Raw genomic sequence first — 21,278 nt, 5'->3', positions numbered from 1 at the left:
TTTCAACCCCAATAGATTTCTGGCAGAATCAACGGGTATTTTATGCACCTACGGAATTAGGGAGCAAATAAGGGAAGTTTGCTGTTTTTTATTTACTACAGGTACTTATACAGCACCATCATTTTACACAGCGCTTTACATACATTGTACATTCACGTCAGTTCCTACCCTCAATGAGCTTACAATCTAACGTCTCTAACTCACATTCATACACACAGTACACATGTTATGGCCAATTAGACTGGAGCCAGTTAACCTACCAGCATGTCTTTGGAGTGAAGGAGGAAACCCACACAGGCACAATGTGCTAGCTTTGTGCAAGTAGTACTGTAGTTGGGATTTGAACCAGGTGTAAGTGCTAACCACTTAGCCACTGTGCTGCCCGTGTTATGGTTTAGATAAGACTTTTATAAGGGTTGATTTACTAAAACTGAAGAGTGAAAAATCTGGTGCAGTTCTGCATGGTAGCCAGTGAGCCTTTACTTTAGCTCATTCAATTAAGCTTTGACAATAACATTGGAAGTTGATTGGTTTATATGCAGAGCTGCAATTGATTTTGCACTATCCAGTTTTAGGAAATCTACCCCAATGTCAAAACCAAGTACCCCCCCCCCCCAAAAAAAAAGTACCCGCCCCCCACATAGTTCTCTCACTATAAGTTTCCTCAGTTTCGTCTTCCTTTTAAAGTACCCATCAATAATTATAAATGAAAACAACAAATGGAAGTGCTTTCTGTCCCCTACTCATTTATTTTATAATATATTTTTAATATGCCAATACAGGTGCTTTTTTTATTAGACCGGTGTTCTACTTCAGATACATTTAACTTCTTGCTTGAAACATGCAGCCCACGTCCTCAAACATTTATCAGCTGTTTTTAGTTTGCTGCATTCCACTTCATATTCTGAAAGCAATTAGCGGTGATTGCGGACCATGATTCCTCTTTTTCTCCAGTTCCACCTCTCTGTAAAGCAATTGTAATTAAATGAATAGTTTAATAATGTTTCACTTCCTGCTGGCCAGCGTACAACATTTTTTATTTTATTTTTTGCGATATTAATGCTGTCTTAATAGGTAAATAGCTTCAAATATACTCACAGCGTATTTTCTCAAATTAACAAAAGATATTCCCTTTGACGGTTGCTTATCGGTTACTGTGGAGGACAAGTGTTTGTCTTTTGGGCTGGTTTTTGTACATGAGCCTCAGTATGTTCATAAACAGAACCTATTTTAGCGTGGGCATTTGGTACAGACAGGCAACTACGCAGTTCATATTCAGGACACTGGAAATATTATAATGAACGCTGAATTTTTAAGGCTTGAAAACTAAACTGAGGCTCTTTGCTGACCCCTAGTGGCTAGCTGTGGGTATTGAATTAACCGGATGAAAAGACGTTATAAAAAAAAACACATACATATTGGAGTGTTTGTTTTGCAGTTATCAGGCACATGAAAAAGCATACTATACACAGCTGCATTGATAATATGTTTGTATTGTGCTTTGTGATGTGTGAGTGTCATCTTGAGTTACGGTTGCCTGCTCATAGTGTTTATATTGCATTTGTCTTTGTGATGTGCATTTGATAGATCCTTTCAGGGTCAAGGTGTTTGAGACACACTTCACTGTGCAAACACATTTAGACATTACTCCAGCAGCATTTTTCCACTGTACCTGTGCCAATGTGCATCATATTAAATGCATACAATGTTACAGCAGTGTGTCTGGTAAAAGTTAAATGAAGATTAAAAAAAAAAAAAAAGTATTTTAGTATTCCTTTAAAATTAAATTACTTTTTACATACTGTACAAATAGCATAGGTATCTGAAATCTGTCCTGATATCAACCTACTGTCATCCATGATATAGCAGCACTGGGCCTAAAACTAGAAAATCAAAGACATAAAAGTTTTTTAAGCTTCTGTCTTTCAACATGCATGCCAAGGAAAAATATTTTGTGAATAAAGCCTTAAAGCCATCCCACGCGGATGTAATAAGTATTAATGTCTATAGTGTAGGCATACACAGGATTATTATTATTATTATTATTATTATTATTATTATTATACAGGATTTATATAGCGCCAACACTTTGCGCATCGCTTTACATCAGGGAAGACAGTACAGTCACAATACAAATCAATACAGGAGGTATCAGAGGGCCCTGCTCGTTAGAGCTTACAATCTAGAAGTAAAGGTTGCTTTGTTCTAAACATACATGATGAATCCAGTGGCGGCTGGTGCTCAACATTTTTAAGGGGGCGCAGACAAACAAAGAAAATAAAAAAACATCAATTGCAGCCTCACTGTGCCCATCAATTGTCACCACTGTGCCATCAAACACAGTCACTGTGCCATCAATTGTCGCCACTGTGCCATTAAACGCAGCCACTGTGCCCATCAATTGTCGTCACTGTGCCATCAATTGTCGCCACTGTGTCATCAAACGCATCCACTGTGCCCATTAATTGCCGCCACTGTGCCATCAATTGTCGCCACTGTGCCATCAAACACAGCCACTGTTCCCATCAATTGTCACCACTGTGCCATCAATTTTCGCCACTGTGCCATCAAACGCATCCACTGTGCCCATCAATTGTCGCTACTGTGCCCATCAATTGTCGCCAGTGTGCCATCAAATACAGCCACTGTGCCCATCAATTGTCGCCACTGTGCCCATCAATTGTTGCCACTGTGCCATAAAACGCAGCCACTGTGCTCATCAATTGTCGCCACTGTGCCATCAAACGCAGCCACTGTGCCATCAATTGTCGCCACTGTGCCCATCAATTGTCGCAACTATGCCATTTAAACGCAGCCACTGTGCTATCAATTGTCGCCACTGTGCCCATTAATTGCTGCCAGTTTGCCCCTCAAATACCGCCAGTTTGCCCTGTAAAATGGTGCCAGTTTGCTTCATAAAATGCCGCCAGTTTTCCTCGTAAAATTCCATCAGATTGCCTCTTGAAATACCGCCACAAATAGAGCTTTCTTTTGATGGTATTTGATCACCTCGCGGATTTTATTTTTTGCACTATAAAAAAAATAAAAATACGACAATTTTGAAAAAAATAACACAATATTTTTTAACTTTTTGCTATAATAAATGTTCCATAAAAAAAAAAAAGAAATCCTCAGTTTAGGCTGATATGTATTCTTCTGCATATTTTTGGTAAAAAAAAAAATGCAATAAGCATATATTGATTGGTTTGCACAAAAGTTATAGCGTCTACAAAATAGGGCATAGATTTATGGATTTTTTTTTAATAATAATGGCGGCGATCTCTGATTTTTATCTTGACTGTAATATTTCGGTAGACACTTTCGACACTATTTTGGGACCCTTCACATTTATAGAGCTATAAAAATGCACTGATTACTTCGTAAATGTGACTAGCAAGGAAGGGGTTAACACTAGTGGGCGAAAAAAGGAGTTACATGTGTATCCTAGGGAGTGATTCTAACTGTAAGGGGAGGGGACTCACAAGGGGAGGAGACCAATCTGTGTTCCTCTGTACTGTACTCGCATGCCGAGTGACATGACGTGCCCCCTAGAGGCTCAGGAAGTAAAAGACGTCATACGACAGCGGCCCAGAGGGACAAAGGGTTCCTGCCGCCTTCATATGACTATACGCGGTAGGGAAGTGGTTAACCACTTCCTATCCAGGCCAATTCTGCCACTTTGCTTGCCTGTTTAGAGTTACAGAGGAGGTTTGGGCTAGAATCGTTACCCCCAGGGGCGGGTTCTTTTTTCATTGTTTATTTTATTCGATTTTTTTTTTTTTTTTTACACTTTGTCTTTAAAAGGCAGGAAAAGACTGAGATCAATAGAAAAAATAAATGATCTCCGCCTTTCCAGCCAAGTCCCCACCACTGAGACCTCTGTACAGGTTTGCCCTGCATTAGGATGCTTAAGATAATGCTGCTGACTATGATCAGCCACTGCACAGGAACTACAAATGCCCCCAAAATACTAGATAGATAGATAGATAGATAGATAGATAGATAGATAGATAGATAGATAGATAGATAGATAGATAGATAGATAAATAGATAATTATGGCTTATTTTGACATAATGTAAATATTTAATAACATTTGTGTTTGTATTGATTCTTGCTAGAAGCCCCGAATTGGTAAGATCAGAAGGCTCTTTCTCCATTGAAGGAAGACACTCCTCTACAGACTCAAATAAAGCCTCCAGTGGTGATGTTTCCCCATATGACAATAATTCACCAATATTATCTGAACGCTCAGTTACCGCAAGACAAGAAAATAACTCTGAGAAGGTCCTCAAGGCTGCAGAACATCAAACATTGGTTAGCCATTTACTATCCAAGACAAAGGAAACTGCTCCAGCGCAGTGGTGTTCAAACGGTATTATTTTCTAGTTATATCTTTCTTTTCTAGACGAAAATGTTTTAAAGTTTGGTAAGAAAGTAGGGTAGGGGAATGAATCAGGATAATCTATGTTTTTATATACTGTATAATGCACATGAAAATGAGCCCAAATTGAGCAATTTTAATATCATAATATAGAATGAGCGAGGAATTTTCATCTTGCCTAAAAGCAAGACTACATTAAAGTAAACTTGTTTAAAATCTGGGCCTTTTAAACTGAGCAAATGATAAAGAACACATTAGCAGAAATTTACTTTGGTAAAAAAAACATATTAAACTAATCTATAGTTACAGGCAGCTGAAGTTTTATGACAAAAAGTGGTGAACCACAAGGAGAAATATGATATTCTCGCTAGAGCGTTGCCAACATCCCAGACATTTAGGAAAGAACCCTAAAAAATGGGCACAAGTACCCGCCGGTACAATGGGCGAACAAACAGAAAAATCATGTACCATAAAATATCATTTATTTAAAAAACAATTTGTTAAAAACATATATATGTGATGTCAAACATATCAACAGTTTGTACAATACAATGGTATAAGAAGACAGAATTATGCTCAAATGAACTCATAAAGTCCCATTGTACAGCGGGGGGGGGGGGGGGTACTTATGCCCTTTTTTTAGGGTTCTTTCCTAAGTTTTTTGACAATGTCATCTGCTCCTGTGGAAGTTGAGCTTTACCCTACTATTTGGTTCTTTGATATGATGGGTAATTTTCCTTACTATAGGGGAGGCCCAGGAGTTAAGAAAAGGCATAGCCAGCTCTTGCATGAAAAGTTGAGATTTATGTCTCTTTAATGGAGATAACCTCTCTTTTACAGTTTTTCCCTATATGCCTAATTTTAAATGGCCAGGTTTGTAACAGGTTTATTTTAAGAACAAGTTGGGATCGGGACAAAGATCATTCTGATGGGCCCCTGACTATTATTTTTTTTTTAATCCAGTAATATTTCAGACCACACTGATTTCATAAACTAAAGAATTAAAGGGATTAAGCCAAAGGATAGGGGTTCTTTTATATGTATTCAATTCATGGTCTGTGGTGTTTTTTCTGTCTTGTTGAGTCTTTTGCTTTTTCTTTCAAACACCATTGACTGCAACATGTTGAGATCTAGAAATTCAATCACTCAGCAGCATGAAATTAATAGTGCACATTTTCTCAATATATGTCTGTTTGTGTAGTGTATCTTTTTTTAATTAAAACAACACAGACTCGATGTGGCATAACGTGTAATCTCAGCAGCAACCTGCAGAAATATTGAATACACAGCCCAGTCACACAGATGGCCACTAGAGGGAGACTCAACATATATACTGTATATGTGTACACAATATAATCATACAATGGTGGTAAAGCAAGTATGTAAAATGTGAGTCTTATCAAAGAGTATTTAATGTAAATGATACCATGTATCCCCCATGTATTTACTATGGCTTGTTCCATATAACTGTAAGTTTTTTTTTTTAAATATCAGTGGTGCCATATAGAAAATGTTGACATTTGCATTGTACCATGTTGACACATGGGATACCCAATGGAATTATGCAGATCACTGTACACAGCAATGAACATTTCTGTCTACAGTTCTCCTTTGACAGCAGCATCAAAATACATACTGTTCAGAGTTCTGTGCATCCTAGGTACCTAAAGATATTCAATCAGGGTTCTGTTGAACCTCCAGCGGTTGATAGCGTTTCCTTGAGCAAAGAGCAGTTTCTGCCTCTCAGATAAGTTACCACTGGAACCAATGATCTTTATGGCTAGCCATATGTAAGAGGAATATTCTTCCCACTAACCACCTATGGAGGGAACATTCTACCCACTAACTGATATGCTACTTTACTGTGGGCTGCAGATAAAGAAATTGTTAGCAGGGGCTACCTGAGACCTGAACGTTATTTCAAAGGTTCCTCCATGCTCATGGAGGTTAAAAAAAAGACTGTTTTAAATGCAAAATAAATCATTATTCTAATTGATTTAATAATTACCATCATTAGTCAAGGTAATAATGACCATCTTTTCTAGAAAAAATGTCCTGCCTTAAAAGAACCAATCTGTGAAAGCTGCTGAGATATACTCATGCCACTAAGAGATATAAGTGTTGTTTAGTTAAAAGATGGGTGATTCCCTATGTGTGACTAGGCAATGGGTACAAACAGGGCCGGATTTACCATTAGACACAGTAGGCATCTGCATATAGTAGGCCATGGATTTTTCCTGTTTCTCGGCCATCTCACATAGTTTAATAATATATTGTCACAATGCTCTAAACCAGGTCAGCATCAGTAAAACAAGAAAATGTTCTGTGTAAAAGATAATATAGTCATAAGTTAGCAAAAGCAGTGCTCTGGAGCAAACAGAAGAACGGCATGACCAAATTTAAAGTGTAAGTAAATCCCCCTATTGTTTTCAGCCAAGGAAGCTGCCACCTTTGCCTCTGTTCAATCTACAACTGCCATGATGCTGCACGTGTGATCAGTTATGACACCAGCCAATGGATGGTTTGAGAGCACAACCAATGGAAGTGTTACATTTCCTGCACGTGCCGGAAATTAAACTGTTTTATGGATGGGTTTACTTCCGCTTTAAGGAGCGAGGTCATCTCACAGATTTGGCCAGGAAAGAGCCTATAAAACAATATCTGATTAAGCCAAAAACAGAGCATGTCACGAGGAATGTCCCCAAAGTAATAACAGGAGTAGTGTCACTACAATGAAATCACTTACAGTGTTGTGGGAAGAACACGGATCCAACCTATAGTTGTACAGGGATTGCTATGGCAGAGAAACCGCTGGTGTCAGAGTGGAGAGAGCTGCCAACGGTGTTGTAAAATTCTGGATAGTGGTTGCGCAGCATTGTGAGGCTGCAGATTGACAACACACACACTGTGGAGGGGTCTGGAAGCTTATTCCAGGTAGCCAGGAGGTGAGGTTGTTGACATGTTTCGGAGATGATGTCCTTTCTAACACCAGTAAGGGATTTTATTGTAGTGACACTAGTCCTGATCGTTCTTTGAAGATATTCCTTGAACAGGGCTCTGCTTTTCTATGTAAAAGGGATGACCTTAGTAGAGGGGAGTTGCTTTGAGTTCCAATGGCCATATGCCTACAGGCTCCAACGATGGAAATCCAGTCCTGGGTACAGAATTCCTTCTGTCTTCTCTTTCTGCATCACCTCAACTATCCATCTCCTTCTTTCCTTTTTATTAGAACAACTACACATACAGTCTTTCTTTCATATCAACCTTCAACTTTCTCCTCTTGTTTCCTCCTTGGGCCTAACAGCTGACATGCTTCTCTTTGAGGTATATTTTTCATTGGCTTTTTGTGTTTGTTTGCTTTATTTTTGTGAATGTACAATAAACAATATCATTTTTTTGATTCAGAATCTGCACAGGAGCACTTCGACATATGGGGTACATGGCATTCCACACTAAAAACCGCATGTAAAGACCAAGGAATGACAGGTAGGGTATGCTGTCATTTCCAGGAATAGCCAAAACATTATTTATATTATTATTAATTGCATTTAAGTCAAGTTTTGGCACAACAAAAAATTATCTTAAATAGGCATAGTGAATAGTTATCAAATTTGCCTTTTTTTATGTTGGTGACTGCCTCATTTCACTTTCATGACAAGGTTTATCAATCAGTATTTTGGCTACCTTAAACCATTTATAGAGTGCACTTATTTTACTAATGTATCTGGCATGAACAGACCAGTATAAGTGTAATGGGCTATACTAACCTTTACCCTTTAACCCAGTCCCCCCCAGCCTTTGGGGTCAGTAATATACAATGCCACACTCTGATTGTTGAGGAAGGGGGGGTGGGGGGTTGAGATTTGATCTGTGGGATGGCAGACTAAATTGCTGTGACCAAACTGTTAATGAGGACACAACACTGTAATCTAATATACCTGAACACACACTTAGGCTTTATGCACATGGATGCATCCAATGTAAATTGCGTAAATTCCATGCATGGGATAGCTACAGCGTACAGCTGCTCATAGTAATGAATGACTATACACTGGCTGTATGTCGGCATACACCATGCTTGCATAAGCTTTCAAATGAGCATTAGTCCTTAAATAAAGCGCTGTGTAAATTGATGGTGCTATATAAGTAACTATATTTAAATAAATAAAATAAAATGTGGCTTTTGTACATTCAGGGAATTATGTGCATGTTTATGCAAGCACAGCGTATACCCGCATACAGCCATTCATTACTATTTTCCACTCTGTGCTTCAGCTATCTCTCTTGAATGCTTCAGCTGTCTCTCCTAGGTTCAAACAAACTCCCAGGATTCACAACGGATGCTCAAAAGCATCTGTTGCCATGAGGCCATAGTTATACGATTTGAGAATAATGAGATGCAATGTAAAAAAAAAGGGGGGATAATGTTAGATCCAGGTTGCATTGAAATGGTTAATATGGGTAATAAATGACAAAAGCAGTACTGTTGCTCATTTTTTTTTATGGTACTCACAATCCACCCCTCTCATGTGCTAAGCAAGCAGAACTAAAAAGGTGAGTTACTTGTTCAGCAACAGGGACACAGATTGCCACAGTAAGGGAAAAACAGTAAATGCTCCTTTGTTATATATTTTATATTAAAATATAACTAAAGGCAAAACTTTTCTTTTCAGTTTTGGATAGAATGGAGAGGGGTTAGAACACTTGTCAGTTTTTGTTATTGTCTGTGTCCCCATTAAAGAGATTCACCCTCTCTATTTGTTCTGTTTACCTATTGTCCTTGAAAGTGAAAGTAAAAGAAAATCCCAAATTTTGGTTTGTCCCCAGAAAAAGTAAGAGAGGGGAAAACTTCCAATGAAGAGACTAGTTCTGGTGACCTGGGGGACCCCAAGGAATTCCCTTTATTTGCAAGGATTTCATTTCACTTCCTGTTTAGCTATGGGACAGGAAGTGGAGGGAAATCTACGCAATGAGAGACAGATAAAAAAAAACTGACAGCGTTTTTAACTCTCCCTCTCTATCCAAATAAAAGAAAAATGTCTTTATAGTACTACTTGTTGTCTCTTTAATTGATCTTGGATATGTTCTCTCCTTTAACTGCTTTAACTAAATATATTTAATTTTCCTCACAGGTTCATATGGGAATATCTATGAAAGTAGTTCCTTGCACCAAGGACCGTTTTCTCTTTCCCAGGGTAATCTGGCACAAAACTGGCCTTTGTGTAAAAATTCATCTGCTGAAGTGGACAATGGCAAGCCAAACATACGAAGGACACACACATCAACTACCATTCCAGAGTTTAGACTTCACAATTCAGTGACACGTATTTGCAGTACTCCACAAACAGATTCAGCTAGACGAAATCTCGAACACAAGACAAGATGTGAGCAACACTTGGCCTCAAATAGTACAGAAGATGTAACGGTGGACAGTGCAAAAGTAACATGCCCTCCAAACAGGCCACCTCCTCTGAACTTGTGGCATTCTGACATCAATAGAAATGAAGCAAGGCTCCCTCCACCCTATCCTGGTTCAACAAAACAAGCTGCAACCCAGCCTCACCGATCCCCAGTGTATTCAGCAGAGCAACCAGTATTAAGGCCACCAAGGTCTGAAACAGTTGTTGGGGCATCTTTAGGAAGGACTCCATCTAGTGAACAAACTTTTCAGACTAGACACACTTCTCTAAAAACCCCAGCCAACAGCCAAAACAGTAAAAACTTGACAGATCCTGATTGGCAGGAGTGGCAAAGAGAAAGATGGCAGATATGGGAACTTCTGTCAGCCGATAACACAGACACCTTACCCGAAACACTAGTATGATGCTTCTGCTATGACATAGACATTTCACTGCCAGAGGACTAAAACAAACGATGGAATAGTTTTAAAAAATTGTGATTTTTTTTTCACATTTTTATCTGACTTCTTTCTTAAAATGAATATTTTGATAATGTTGCCAATTGTCCAAAGCTTTTTTATTATTTGGTTATGGTGTACCTTTCATGGCTTCTTTACAATTCTGGCAATTCCCAACATATTATTTTTTAATATGCCCACAGACCATGACGTATTTCAGCTTACAGTGGCAGCTTGGGCTGTGTTGAGCAGTTGGCCTGTTAGGTTAGTAGGAAACCTTAAATGCTGGTCTGGTTTTGCCTATAAATATTCTCGATTGCCACTGAATAGGGTGACATCGTGTGTTACAAATATGGTATTTGAAAGGTTCGCTCTTGTATAGAAGAATATTTCTTTTGAAAGGGTGCAGTGGCATTAAAGGATATGTAAAGGAATTTTTTTTTTTAAATAACAAACAGGTTATACTTACCTCCACTGTGCAGCTCGTTTTGCACAGAGTTGCCCTGAACCTGGCCTTCTGGGGTCCCTCGGCGGCTGTCTCGGCCCCCCCCCCCCCGCAAGATCTCAACACCTTCATGCGAGCAAGCTCACATGGTGATGAGTTCTTGTGGGTGTGCTCCTGTTATAAAGCCGGCAGCCATAGCCGCTCACTGTATCACTCGACCCCGCCCCCCAATATAGATTTGGCGCCGCTACTCCTCCTGCTTTCTTAGACAATGTCAGCAGTACTCTGCTAATCCTTGGGTGCTTACTAGCCCAGATGAATTTTGTAAACACGCCCCGAATTTGACTGAAGTAAGCCATGGGGATCGTTATGGGTAATGCCTGAAAAAGTCATTGGATGTGATTGACAGCAGTGCCAGTCAATGGCTGTGCTGCTTTCAATCAACTAATGAATGAGCCAAGAAGCTGACCGAGAAGCCTGCACGCTTACGGAGTGGGACTTTCGAAGGGTCAGGTAAGTAAACAGGGACTGGGGGGGGGGGGGCGCTAATGCTGAGATGTTTTTTTACCTTAATGCATAGAATGCATTAAGGTGAAAATTTTTTTACCTTTACAACCCCTTTAATGTATTTTAACATGTACATTTTGTAATATGTACAGTATGTTATATAATGGACTGTACTTCATGGACACATCTAGAAAACTGAATGAACAAAACTGCTTTCTATCTGCACTTGGTTCGCCGTGATAATCATTTTATCAGTTTTAAAATGTTCACAAGCTGGTTTATGTGCTTCGAATTAATTTTAATGAATGAAAAAATGCAAAATCTTTAAACATTGGTTCAAAAAGCTGCCAAAGCATGTATACAGTACTCAGTACTATATAAGTTGTTGAAGAGGCTAATGGAAATCACTAACTGCAAATGTACATAGCAGAAGGTTAATAAATAGGTCTAGTTTCAGGTTGAGCCTATGTACACCTAAAGGACTCAAGTAGTGAACCTGTATTAAAACTTGCTTATCCCTTTCAGTGCTGCACTGCCCTGCTGTGTGACGCATGTTGGTCTGTGGATCACTGTTGTCATCAAGCACAGTTACAGACACTATATATAATATATATCGATATGCATATATATATATATATATATATATATATATATATATATATATTTATCTTGTGTACTTTCCTGTATTGTTTTCCAACAATAAACTGGAATCACTGTAGACTAGTAGATTTAAGTCATTAAAAATGATATTGCTTTCAATGTCTGGTAATCTATACTTTGTATATATATATATATATGTGTATATATATATATATATATATATATATATACATACACATAGTATAGATTACCAGTAGCTTTTTGTGTGCTTTTAAATCTGCATCATATACAAAGTAGTATATATAGGGGATATACAATATGCAACAACTATATCATCTTAAGGCAGCTGTCCCTGATCTACAGATATTGCTGCATTTTGATTGTCTCTTCAATTGCAACAGCTCATAACAGTACAATAACGTTTAAGGACAACTGAATGCAGACCGATTGGAAACAATGCATCTCTGCGTTTTTCTAAGAAGAGTTAAAATGAGAAGCGACCATATTTTTAATGACATTGCATAGATGTGATAGGTACAACAAAACTGTAACTGCTTTATGCATTGTACACAACATGCTATTGTGACAAGGCCTTGTATAAAGAGATCACTTGCAGAATGCATTCTTTCTTTATAAAAATCGACAAATGTAATATATTGGGTATTTTTATGTTGTTTTGTCATGTAAATATATATATATAAATTTATATATATGTCTCTTTGCACATACAGAATAACACAGTATTATGCAGGTACTTTATCATTACATAAAATATCCATAATTAATCATTACTGGTTCAAAGGGATCCTGCCATTGGGTCTTTACAATTTGTTATAGTGTTTCCTTAACTTCAATGAGGTCCAAAGTTAAGGACAGTTTTTTTTTTCTTTACCAACTGTGTTCCTAATAACAGGGTGATTTGTTTAAATGCTAGAAAAGCTACATAAAGCACAGACTGGTTAGGCTCAAGTAAACTACCGTATATACTCGAGTATAAGCTGACCCAAATATAAGCAGAGGCACCTAATTTTACCACAAAAAATGGGAAAACTTATTGACTCGAGTATCAGCCTAGGGTGTCCATCTGCATGCCTCACTATGTCCATGCCTGAGGCCTCGTACACACTACCGAGTTTATCGGCAAAAACCAGCAAGAAACTTGCTGTTTTTTTTCTTCGAAGAAACCGGTCGTGTGTACATTTTTCGACGAGGAAACTGTCGAGGAACTTGACGAGCCAAAAAGAGAGCATGTTCTCTTTTTCCTCAACGGGAATGGAGAAAATTGGCTTGTCGAGTTCCTCGACAGCCTAACAAGGAACTCAAAGAGGAAAACGATGTGTTTCGCCCGTCGAGATCCTCGGTCATGTGTACTAGGCCTCACTGTGTCCATGCCTCACTATGCCCATGCCTCACTGTGTCTGTGACTAGACTGTATCTCACTGTGTCCATGTCCATGCCTCCCTGTGTCCATGTCCATGCCTCACTGTGCCCGTGCCTCACTGTGCCCATGCCTCACTGTGTCCGTGACTAGACTGTATCTCACTGTGTCCATGTCCATGCCTCCCTGTGTCCATGTCCATGCCTCACTGTGCCCATGCCTCACTGTGTCCGTGACTAGACTGACGTTTAACCGGCCGGCCGGTACTGGGTCCCCAAAGTCACTGGGGAAATGACCGTTTAACATGGCAGTCTATGGAAGGGGTGCCCGGTTTGAAAATTTGGTGCTCCCTGACTGTAGGTCCCCTGGACAACAAACTTTGCACACTTGTAGAGGAAGAGTGGGGCTACATGTGTGCCAATTTGGGGGCCAGCACCGGGTCCCCAAAGTCTACGAGATCAGGCGCAAAAAGGTCACTTAAGTATAAGCCGAGGGGGGCATTTTCAGCACAAAAAAATGTGCTGAAAAACTCGGCTTAAACTCGAGTATATACGGTAACCATGTTGCTCAGCTTGGGAATAGTAGACAGCATGGATATCATTATGTTATGCACAAAACTGATGTAGTCATTATTTGCAATGTCTGGTCTACACAAGTATTCGTTTATAGGTGCTAGCAAAATACGGATTATATATTACATTTATTTGCACCTATAAACTCCTAAGCCTGGGGTCCGGTGCGTGTCTGTTCACTGGTTTAGGTGCGATTCAGGTCTGAATTTTTGCCTGAATTCACACCTGAACCAGACCCAAACACACACACAGGACCCTTTTTCAATCTGGACTGTGGCCGCCCCGGACATGTGTGAACATGCTCTATAGAGAGCCAGCCACACGCGCATGTTATGGATGCCTTCATCTAATTCGCATATGTGTGAACCTCGCCTAAAACATCCATTGTCTTCTAATTCTGCCAAGACTGCAAGTATCCGATAACAAAGGTTTAATGTCTACCTTTATTCCCATATTTAAATATGATCTCTTATGTAACAGTAGACATTTCTCAAATCCTTTTTCACATTCCTATTAATTAAATGTTAACTAATGATCCTCATTGGAGCTTTCTTAAAGCAGTATTAAAAGCAAACATTTATTATGTTGCAGCTTACCAATTCTTAGATGTGTTTTAGGCTTTCTTTCTTCTATTTTCATCTAGTGATCTGGCCGGTAAGTTTGTTGTTTTTCACAAGCTTAAGCTCTCCAGCAGAATAGATGAGACAGGCTACTTGACACTGACAGGGGTGATTAAAATGATCAGCCATTATCCAAAAAGGAAAAAAAACGGTTGCTGCTTATAAAGTGGGAGCTGGAGTTTGGCTTCAGTTTGTTAGTGTATCTAAATCTGCTCATACATTTAACACTACTCTCCCCCCTAGACTGACAATGTTGATGTGCCTCCTATACTCTTTCCTCCAGAGTTGTGTCTCACTAATACAGGAGGTGTGTTATGCCATGATCGGAATTTCCGATGGAATAAAATCCGATGGAATTTTCCGTCGGAATTCCGTTCTAGCTGTCTTGCATACACAAATTCCATAAAACACTACGACGAGCCGAGAAAAATTAAGTTCAATGCTTCCGAGCATGCGTCGATTTGATCCTGAGCATGCGACGCGACGCATGTTTTTTTTTCTCCGTCAGAGCTCCACACAGACGATCGGAATTTCCATTTTTTTTTTCATTTCTAAACTTCGGCGGAAAAAAGTCCGATGGGGCCCACACACTTGACTTTTTTAATCGGAAATTCCGATTGTGTGTACAAGGCAATACTGGGGCCAGATCACCAGGTAAAAACAGAGGGAGAAAAAGCCCTCCAAAAAACTGATAAGCAGCAATATATTACATTTTTTATTAAGGGTTTAATACCGCTTTAAAGTTTTAAATGGCAAACGCTTTGTTATGAATAAAGTGGAGAAAGGTTAGAACCCCTGTCGGGCTTTTACTGCTGTCTGGGGCTCCGTTAGAGAGATTACCCCACACTTAGGCCTCCTGTATATTAATGTTGCCTTCTGAAGAATGATCCGAGGGGACATAATAGACCGAAATAAAAAAAAATGCTTTTTATTATTACAGTAGGGCAGTGCTTCTCAATTATTTTCTGTCATGCCCCCCCTAGGAAGAAGAAAACATTTCGCGCGACTGTAAATACAATCATTTGTCTATAAAATTGTTATAAGTACACCTCTGCATAACACCGTATCCTTATTATCCTTATTTGGCTTCATGCTGTCCGCTGCCAACATTTTTAGACATAGTAAGCACACCCGTCTTTCCTCGTCTCCCACCGTAGTCACAGTGAAGCCAAGCGCTACATACGCCTTGTCATATTTCCTCGTCTTAGCCTTCGGGAGACTTTCTGTTATCTCCTTCTCTCCTTCTCTCTCCGCCTGTCTTCTCATCCCTGTTAAAAATGTTTCCATGATGTCACTTGAGGGTCTGCTACACTTCGTGTCTACAAAGAGTCACACAGGCAGGTTTGGCCAATCAGGATAGAGCATTATGTCTATCCAATCGGGTCTGTTCTCCTCGAAAGGGTCACGTGGTCCTCCGCGTCGGGCTGCTACTGGGGCTGCGCTGGGACAATCTCAAGTGATCGCGCCGCGCTGCTCCCTCTCTCTGCAGTATGCAGTATTTGCCAAGGTCAAACGAGCCCCCCTTTACGGAGCCTCGCGGCCCCCCAGGGGGGCGCGCCCCACTATTTGAGAAGCACTGCAGTAGGGGAAGGTTATTTTTGGCAATTTTACTCACTTCATATCTGGTGAAATAATTTGTTCACTGGGACAGCAAATGGGGTTGAAATCCTTCTAACACAGTGCCAGATAGTATTAAAAACCAGACAGGGGTTCTAATCCTTCCTTACGCCATACAAAACAAAAAAGTTTTGTCTGGACATACAGTTTAAGAAGTCCTGGTCCCATGAATTTCTGTATATGGTTAGGACTTTACTCTTAGGCCCCGTACACACGAGGAGACATGTCCGATGAAATCGGTCCGGGGACCGTTTTCATCGGATATGTCTCCTGGGATATTTTGGTCTGATGTGTGTACACACCATCAGACCAAAATCCCCACGGACAGAGAACGCGGTGACGTGGCGGTGACGCGGCGACGTGCGCAAACCAGGAAGTTCAATGCTTCCACGCATGCGTTGAATCAATTAGACGCACGCGCGGGATTTCGGTCTGCTGGTTAGACGTAATAACCAGCGGACATGTCCGACGGAGCGTACTAACCAATGTCCGATGAAACTGGTCCGTGGACCAGTTTCAGTGGACATGTTCGACCGTGTGTACGGGGCCTGAGGCCGGATTCACACTTGTGTGATGCAAATTCCAGCTTTCTTCTCTCTGCAGAGAGAGAAGAGAGCTGTTCAGCAGATCACCTCCGTTTTAGCTGCGAATTTGGAGACCTGGGAGAGGGGAGGGGGAGGGGGGAAGTGTATTGAGGAGAAGGAGAGAAATCCTGATGAGAACTGAACACATCTACGAATCAGATGCGTGCCCATAGAAGATAATGGGCCTGAATTCGCACCTGAGCCGCACCGCAATGCCTAGAAAACGCACACGTTTTTTGGGCAATGCGCAGTGCGAATGCATCGCACATATGTGAACCAGCCTCATTAAAATCAATGTATTTTATAATGTTATGCGAAATGGATGCGGTTTAAGTCGCAAACAAGGAGGGAGTTTACAATCCCTAAATGTTATCAATGATATATAAGCTATTTTCTCCTAAAAGAATATACAATAATACCAAAGTACGTTTCTTTTTTTTTGTTTCTGCTGTGAGTTTTATAACAGTCTGTGCTTTAACCATGCTGTTTCTAGCAAAGATATCACTTGGTTGGTTCATTTTAATCTCATATCTCTGCCTGTGCTGAAAGGTTTTCTCAGTACGGCACAGTGTATATTATTATTTCACTGCTGAGAGCTTGAAACGCATTGCTGGGCAGTCTGGGTCAGGCTTTTTCAGTAGGGATCATGACCGCATGTAAAGGTAGTAAGGGAATATTTGTGCAAATAGTTTTCAGTAACTATGCTAGTATTTAAAAGTGTATCTGTCATTCTGCCACTGTACATACGAGATTTCATGATGGGCACATGCTAGTAATCTATCCACTTTACCTTTAAAAAAAATACAAAAAGCTTAATAAAGAAGAATAATATATGATGTCGTTTCTGTGTTGTATTATTTGATGTAATGTTTGTTTTAGGCTCCTTTTACTTTAGGGCGTCACCAAAGTTGCACGATTTCCAGTGCGACTTTGACGCGTGACTTTGATGCAACTGTTGGTGGTGACTTTAGATTCTCTGGACCAGTGTTTCTCAACTCCAGTCCTCAGGCTCTCCATTATTTTGCACAGGTGATTTGATCTGTGTCACTGCCTTAGTAATTACCACAGCTGTTTCATCTGGGGGGAATCCTGAAAACATGACCTGTTGGGGCGCCTTGAGCAGTAGTGCATTTAGGTTTTGTGCTGCCTTAGGCCTGACTAAACTCGTGCCCCCTCTAATTTAAATATGACCCACCCCTTCCTGTCAGGGCCACACCCCTTTCTGTTTAAGATTTTTCGAGTGAGGACACTAGTTCTTAGGGCTCTGAATTCCCTTAATTTGCATAGAATTCCTCTCACTTCCTGTTTGGCTATGGGGCAAGAAGTGAAGGGAAAGCTCTGCAATGGGACAGGGATGGTAAAAAATAAACTGACAGGGGCTATATCCAAGATGGAAAAATAAATGTTCCCTATAGTTCTACTTTAAAGGGGTTGTAAAGGTTCGTTTTTTATTTTCTAAATAGGTTCCTTTAACCTCCCTGGCGGTAAACCCGAGCGTGACTCGGGGTTGGTTTTTCATGTTAGGATCGGTAACCCCGAGTCACGCTCGGGGTGGACGTGCAGAGTGTGCAGCGGCGCGGCTTACCTTCTCGCTGGATCCACAGGCAAGTTACTTACCTTGTCCCTGGATCCAGCGATGCCACCCCGCTGTGTGAGCGAGCGGGACCTCCTCGCTCGATTCACAGTCTCCGTGTGCCGCCGATCTCCGTTCCCTGCGACGTTACGACGCACGGGAGCGGAGAACGGCGCCAAATACAAAAAAGTAAACAAACACTTTACATACAGTATGCTGTAATCCTATAGATTACAGTACTGTATGTAAAAAATACACACCCCCCTTGTCCCTAGTGGTCTGCCCAGTGTCCTGCATGTTCTTTTATAAAAATAAAAAATGTCATTTCTGCCTAAAAACTGTAGATTGTCCAAAAGTGTCCCTTTATGTCAAAAATGGTTTTAGATCAGCTAGAAAACAGCGATAATAAATTTTTTTTTTTTTTTTTTCTCAATCAAGATATTTATTGGAAGATTGAACATAGTATACAAATGACATTTCTTTCGCATTGTTTTCACATAACTTATACAGTCAAGAAAATACAGGATAGTGTCAATGTCAAATAGTAATATAATCAGTATCGTATGTTGGAATTACATACAAGAATGCACGACCTGGAATCACAAAACTTAATTTAGTAGTTATGAAAAGAAAGGGAGTGGGGGTGGAGGGAAAGGGTAGGAGATGGGGAGGGGGGATTGGAAGATGAGGGAAGGAGGGAGATAGTGGGAAAGGGAAGGAGGATGGTTCATATATGGTAAGAAATTCATTCATCTCGACACATAGTGACGGCAGATTGGGTATACAGTGGTAATATACAATTATACATTGTAGATAGGGACTAGGATATTGACAGGATTTCTAATTATATAGTATCTGATATTCATTAGATAATGTAAATACAAGCCATGGTTGCCAAAGAGTATTAAAACTATCACTGTTTTCTTTTTTCATAGCCAGTATTTCTTCCATTTTAAACATGTACTTAACTCTGTCTAGCCAATCCCTGATCTTTGGTGTGCTTTTGGATTTCCAGTGTAATGGTATGAGTGTTTTTGCGGCATTTAGCAGGTGTCTAGTGAGGGTTTTCTTATACCTGCTGATCGGGAGATCATTAATGTGGAGTAGGCATGCTGCAGCGTTTAGCGTTATGGGTGTTTCCGTAATGTGTTTAATCCACTCGTTCACCTCCTTCCAATAATCAAGGATAGGTGGGCATTCCCACCAGATGTGTAGGAATGTACCAACATCTCTCTCGCATCGCCAGCATGTGTCAGATGTTGTGTGGAACCACTTTTTAGCTTTCTGGGGAGTGATGTACCATTGGGTGAGGATCTTGTACGATATCTCTTGGTATTTAGTGCTTAAAGAGCACTTGTGTGCCATAATGCATGCCTTTTCCCAGTGAGCATCTTCTATCAATATGCCTAGGTCGTCCTCCCATTTCTGTTTATGTTTACTTATTTCAGTGGGTGCTGGTGTAACTAGCCAGGAGTAAGCTAAGGAGGTGGTATGTGGTACCTGGGATCCTTTAGCGCAGATTTTTTCAAGAGTCGTGGGAGGGCGAAGGAAGGAGGTGTGGTATTTGGTATTGACCAGGAAGTCTCTCAGCTGAAGGTAGAACCAGAAGCCGGGGAGCGGTACAGGCCTATCTTTAACTAGAGTTTCAAATGTTTTGATTGTTGGACCGTTAAAACAGTGTGTGGCTAGGAGGTTAGGTGTTTCTTTTCTGTTGAGGCCTGGAAGGAAGTCTGGGTTATTGAAAATTGGGGTAAGGGGGCCAGGTATCGAGGCGAGGTCATGTTTCCCTACTAGTTTGTGCCATACCATAAGTGTGTTGGCTATTAAGGGGTGTTCTATTACCTTATTATTCTTTGAGTGTAATGTCCAAGGAAAGAACTTGGTTTGGTGTGGGGCTAACTGTTGCTCTAACTGAACCCAATCTTTTTCCTTAGAGTGACAATGCCAGTCAATGATTCTGGTTATGTGGGATGCCTGGTGATATTTTTTATAATCTGGAAGTCCTATCCCCCCTTCATTTTTGGGCAGGGTAAGTATTTTGAAATTGATCCTGGGGTTCTTGTCTGCCCACAGGAAGCGCCTCTGTATCTTGCTTAGTTTGGAGAAAAAGGTGTCCGGGACACGGACCGGGAGGGCGTTAAATATGTAGAGAAGCCTGGGGAGAACAGTCATTTTTAAAATTGAGGCTCTGCCAAACCATGAGAACGATTTTGGGGTCCATTTGCTGAGGTCAATTAAAATAGATTTTAGTAGTGTGGTGTAGTTAGCTTGAAATAGTGAGTCAATTGTGCTGGTGAGATGTATGCCCAAGTATTTGAGCGTCTTTGGGACCCATTTGTATGAGTAGTTTGACTTTACTCGTGTCAGGAGTTCAGGGGGCAGGGTAAGGTTTAGTGCCTCCGATTTGGATTGGTTTATCTTAAAGTGCGAGATGAATCCGAAAGTATCAAATATTTTTTGTAAATTTGGGATAGAGGTGTGGGGTTGTGTAAGGAAAAGCAGCAGATCATCTGCATACGCTGCCACTTTATATTCCCTGTTGTTCACTTTGAATCCTCTGACATCTCCGGTAAGATTAATAGTTCTGATCAATGGTTCCAGAGAGATGATAAAAAGTATTGGAGAAAGGGGGCATCCTTGACGGGTACCGTTCCTAATATTTATTGGATCTGAGAGTACGTTGTTCACTTTAACTCTGGCTTTGGGGTTTTGATATAAGGCTGAGATCCAGGACATCATGTTTCCCCCTAACCCTATGTGTGAGCAGGCTGCAAACATGTAGTCCCAAGAGATTCTATCAAACGCCTTTTCGGCGTCGGTAGAAAGGAGCATCCCTTCGAATTTGGATTTCTGGGTGAGGTGGATTAGGTTTAATGCTTTTGTGATGTTGTCACGGGCTTCCCTACCAGGCATGAAGCCAACTTGTTCGGGGCCTATGATTTTTGTAAGTAGGGGTTTCAGCCTATTAGCTAGGATTTTGGCTAGGAGTTTCAGATCTACGTTTAGGAGTGATATGGGTCTGAAGTTGGCGCAGTCAGTATGGTCTTTGTCTGGTTTGGGGACAACCGCGATATGTGCCAGTAGGAATGAGTTGGAAGTGTTTTTGTTTTTCGCTAGATAATTGAAGGTGGAAAGTAGGGGCG

At 40.5% G+C, this 21,278-nt stretch overlaps 1 protein-coding gene across 3 annotated transcripts in view; it reads left to right on the top strand.

The window, feature by feature from the left end:
- Nucleotides 1-10,718, top strand: part of ARHGAP6 (Rho GTPase activating protein 6) — a 347,962-nt gene extending 337,244 nt beyond the window's left edge. For 2 of the 3 annotated variants that reach the window (XM_040336505.1, XM_040336506.1), the window contains exons 11-13: nt 4,120-4,373; nt 7,788-7,868; nt 9,515-10,718. In XM_040336505.1, the coding sequence (XP_040192439.1) occupies nt 4,120-4,373; nt 7,788-7,868; nt 9,515-10,206 (1,027 nt within the window). In that variant the 3' untranslated portion in view covers nt 10,207-10,718. The remainder of the gene's footprint in view (nt 1-4,119; nt 4,374-7,787; nt 7,869-9,514) is intronic. The other variant, XM_040336507.1, reaches the window with a different exon arrangement.
- The last annotated feature ends 10,560 nt before the right edge of the window (nt 10,719-21,278 follow it).

Source organism: Rana temporaria, chromosome 2, assembly GCF_905171775.1.
Source record: "Rana temporaria chromosome 2, aRanTem1.1, whole genome shotgun sequence".
NCBI lineage: Eukaryota > Metazoa > Chordata > Amphibia > Anura > Ranidae > Rana > Rana temporaria.
The sequence above is the reverse complement of the archived record's forward strand: the minus strand, read 5'-3'. Positions and strand labels throughout refer to the sequence as shown.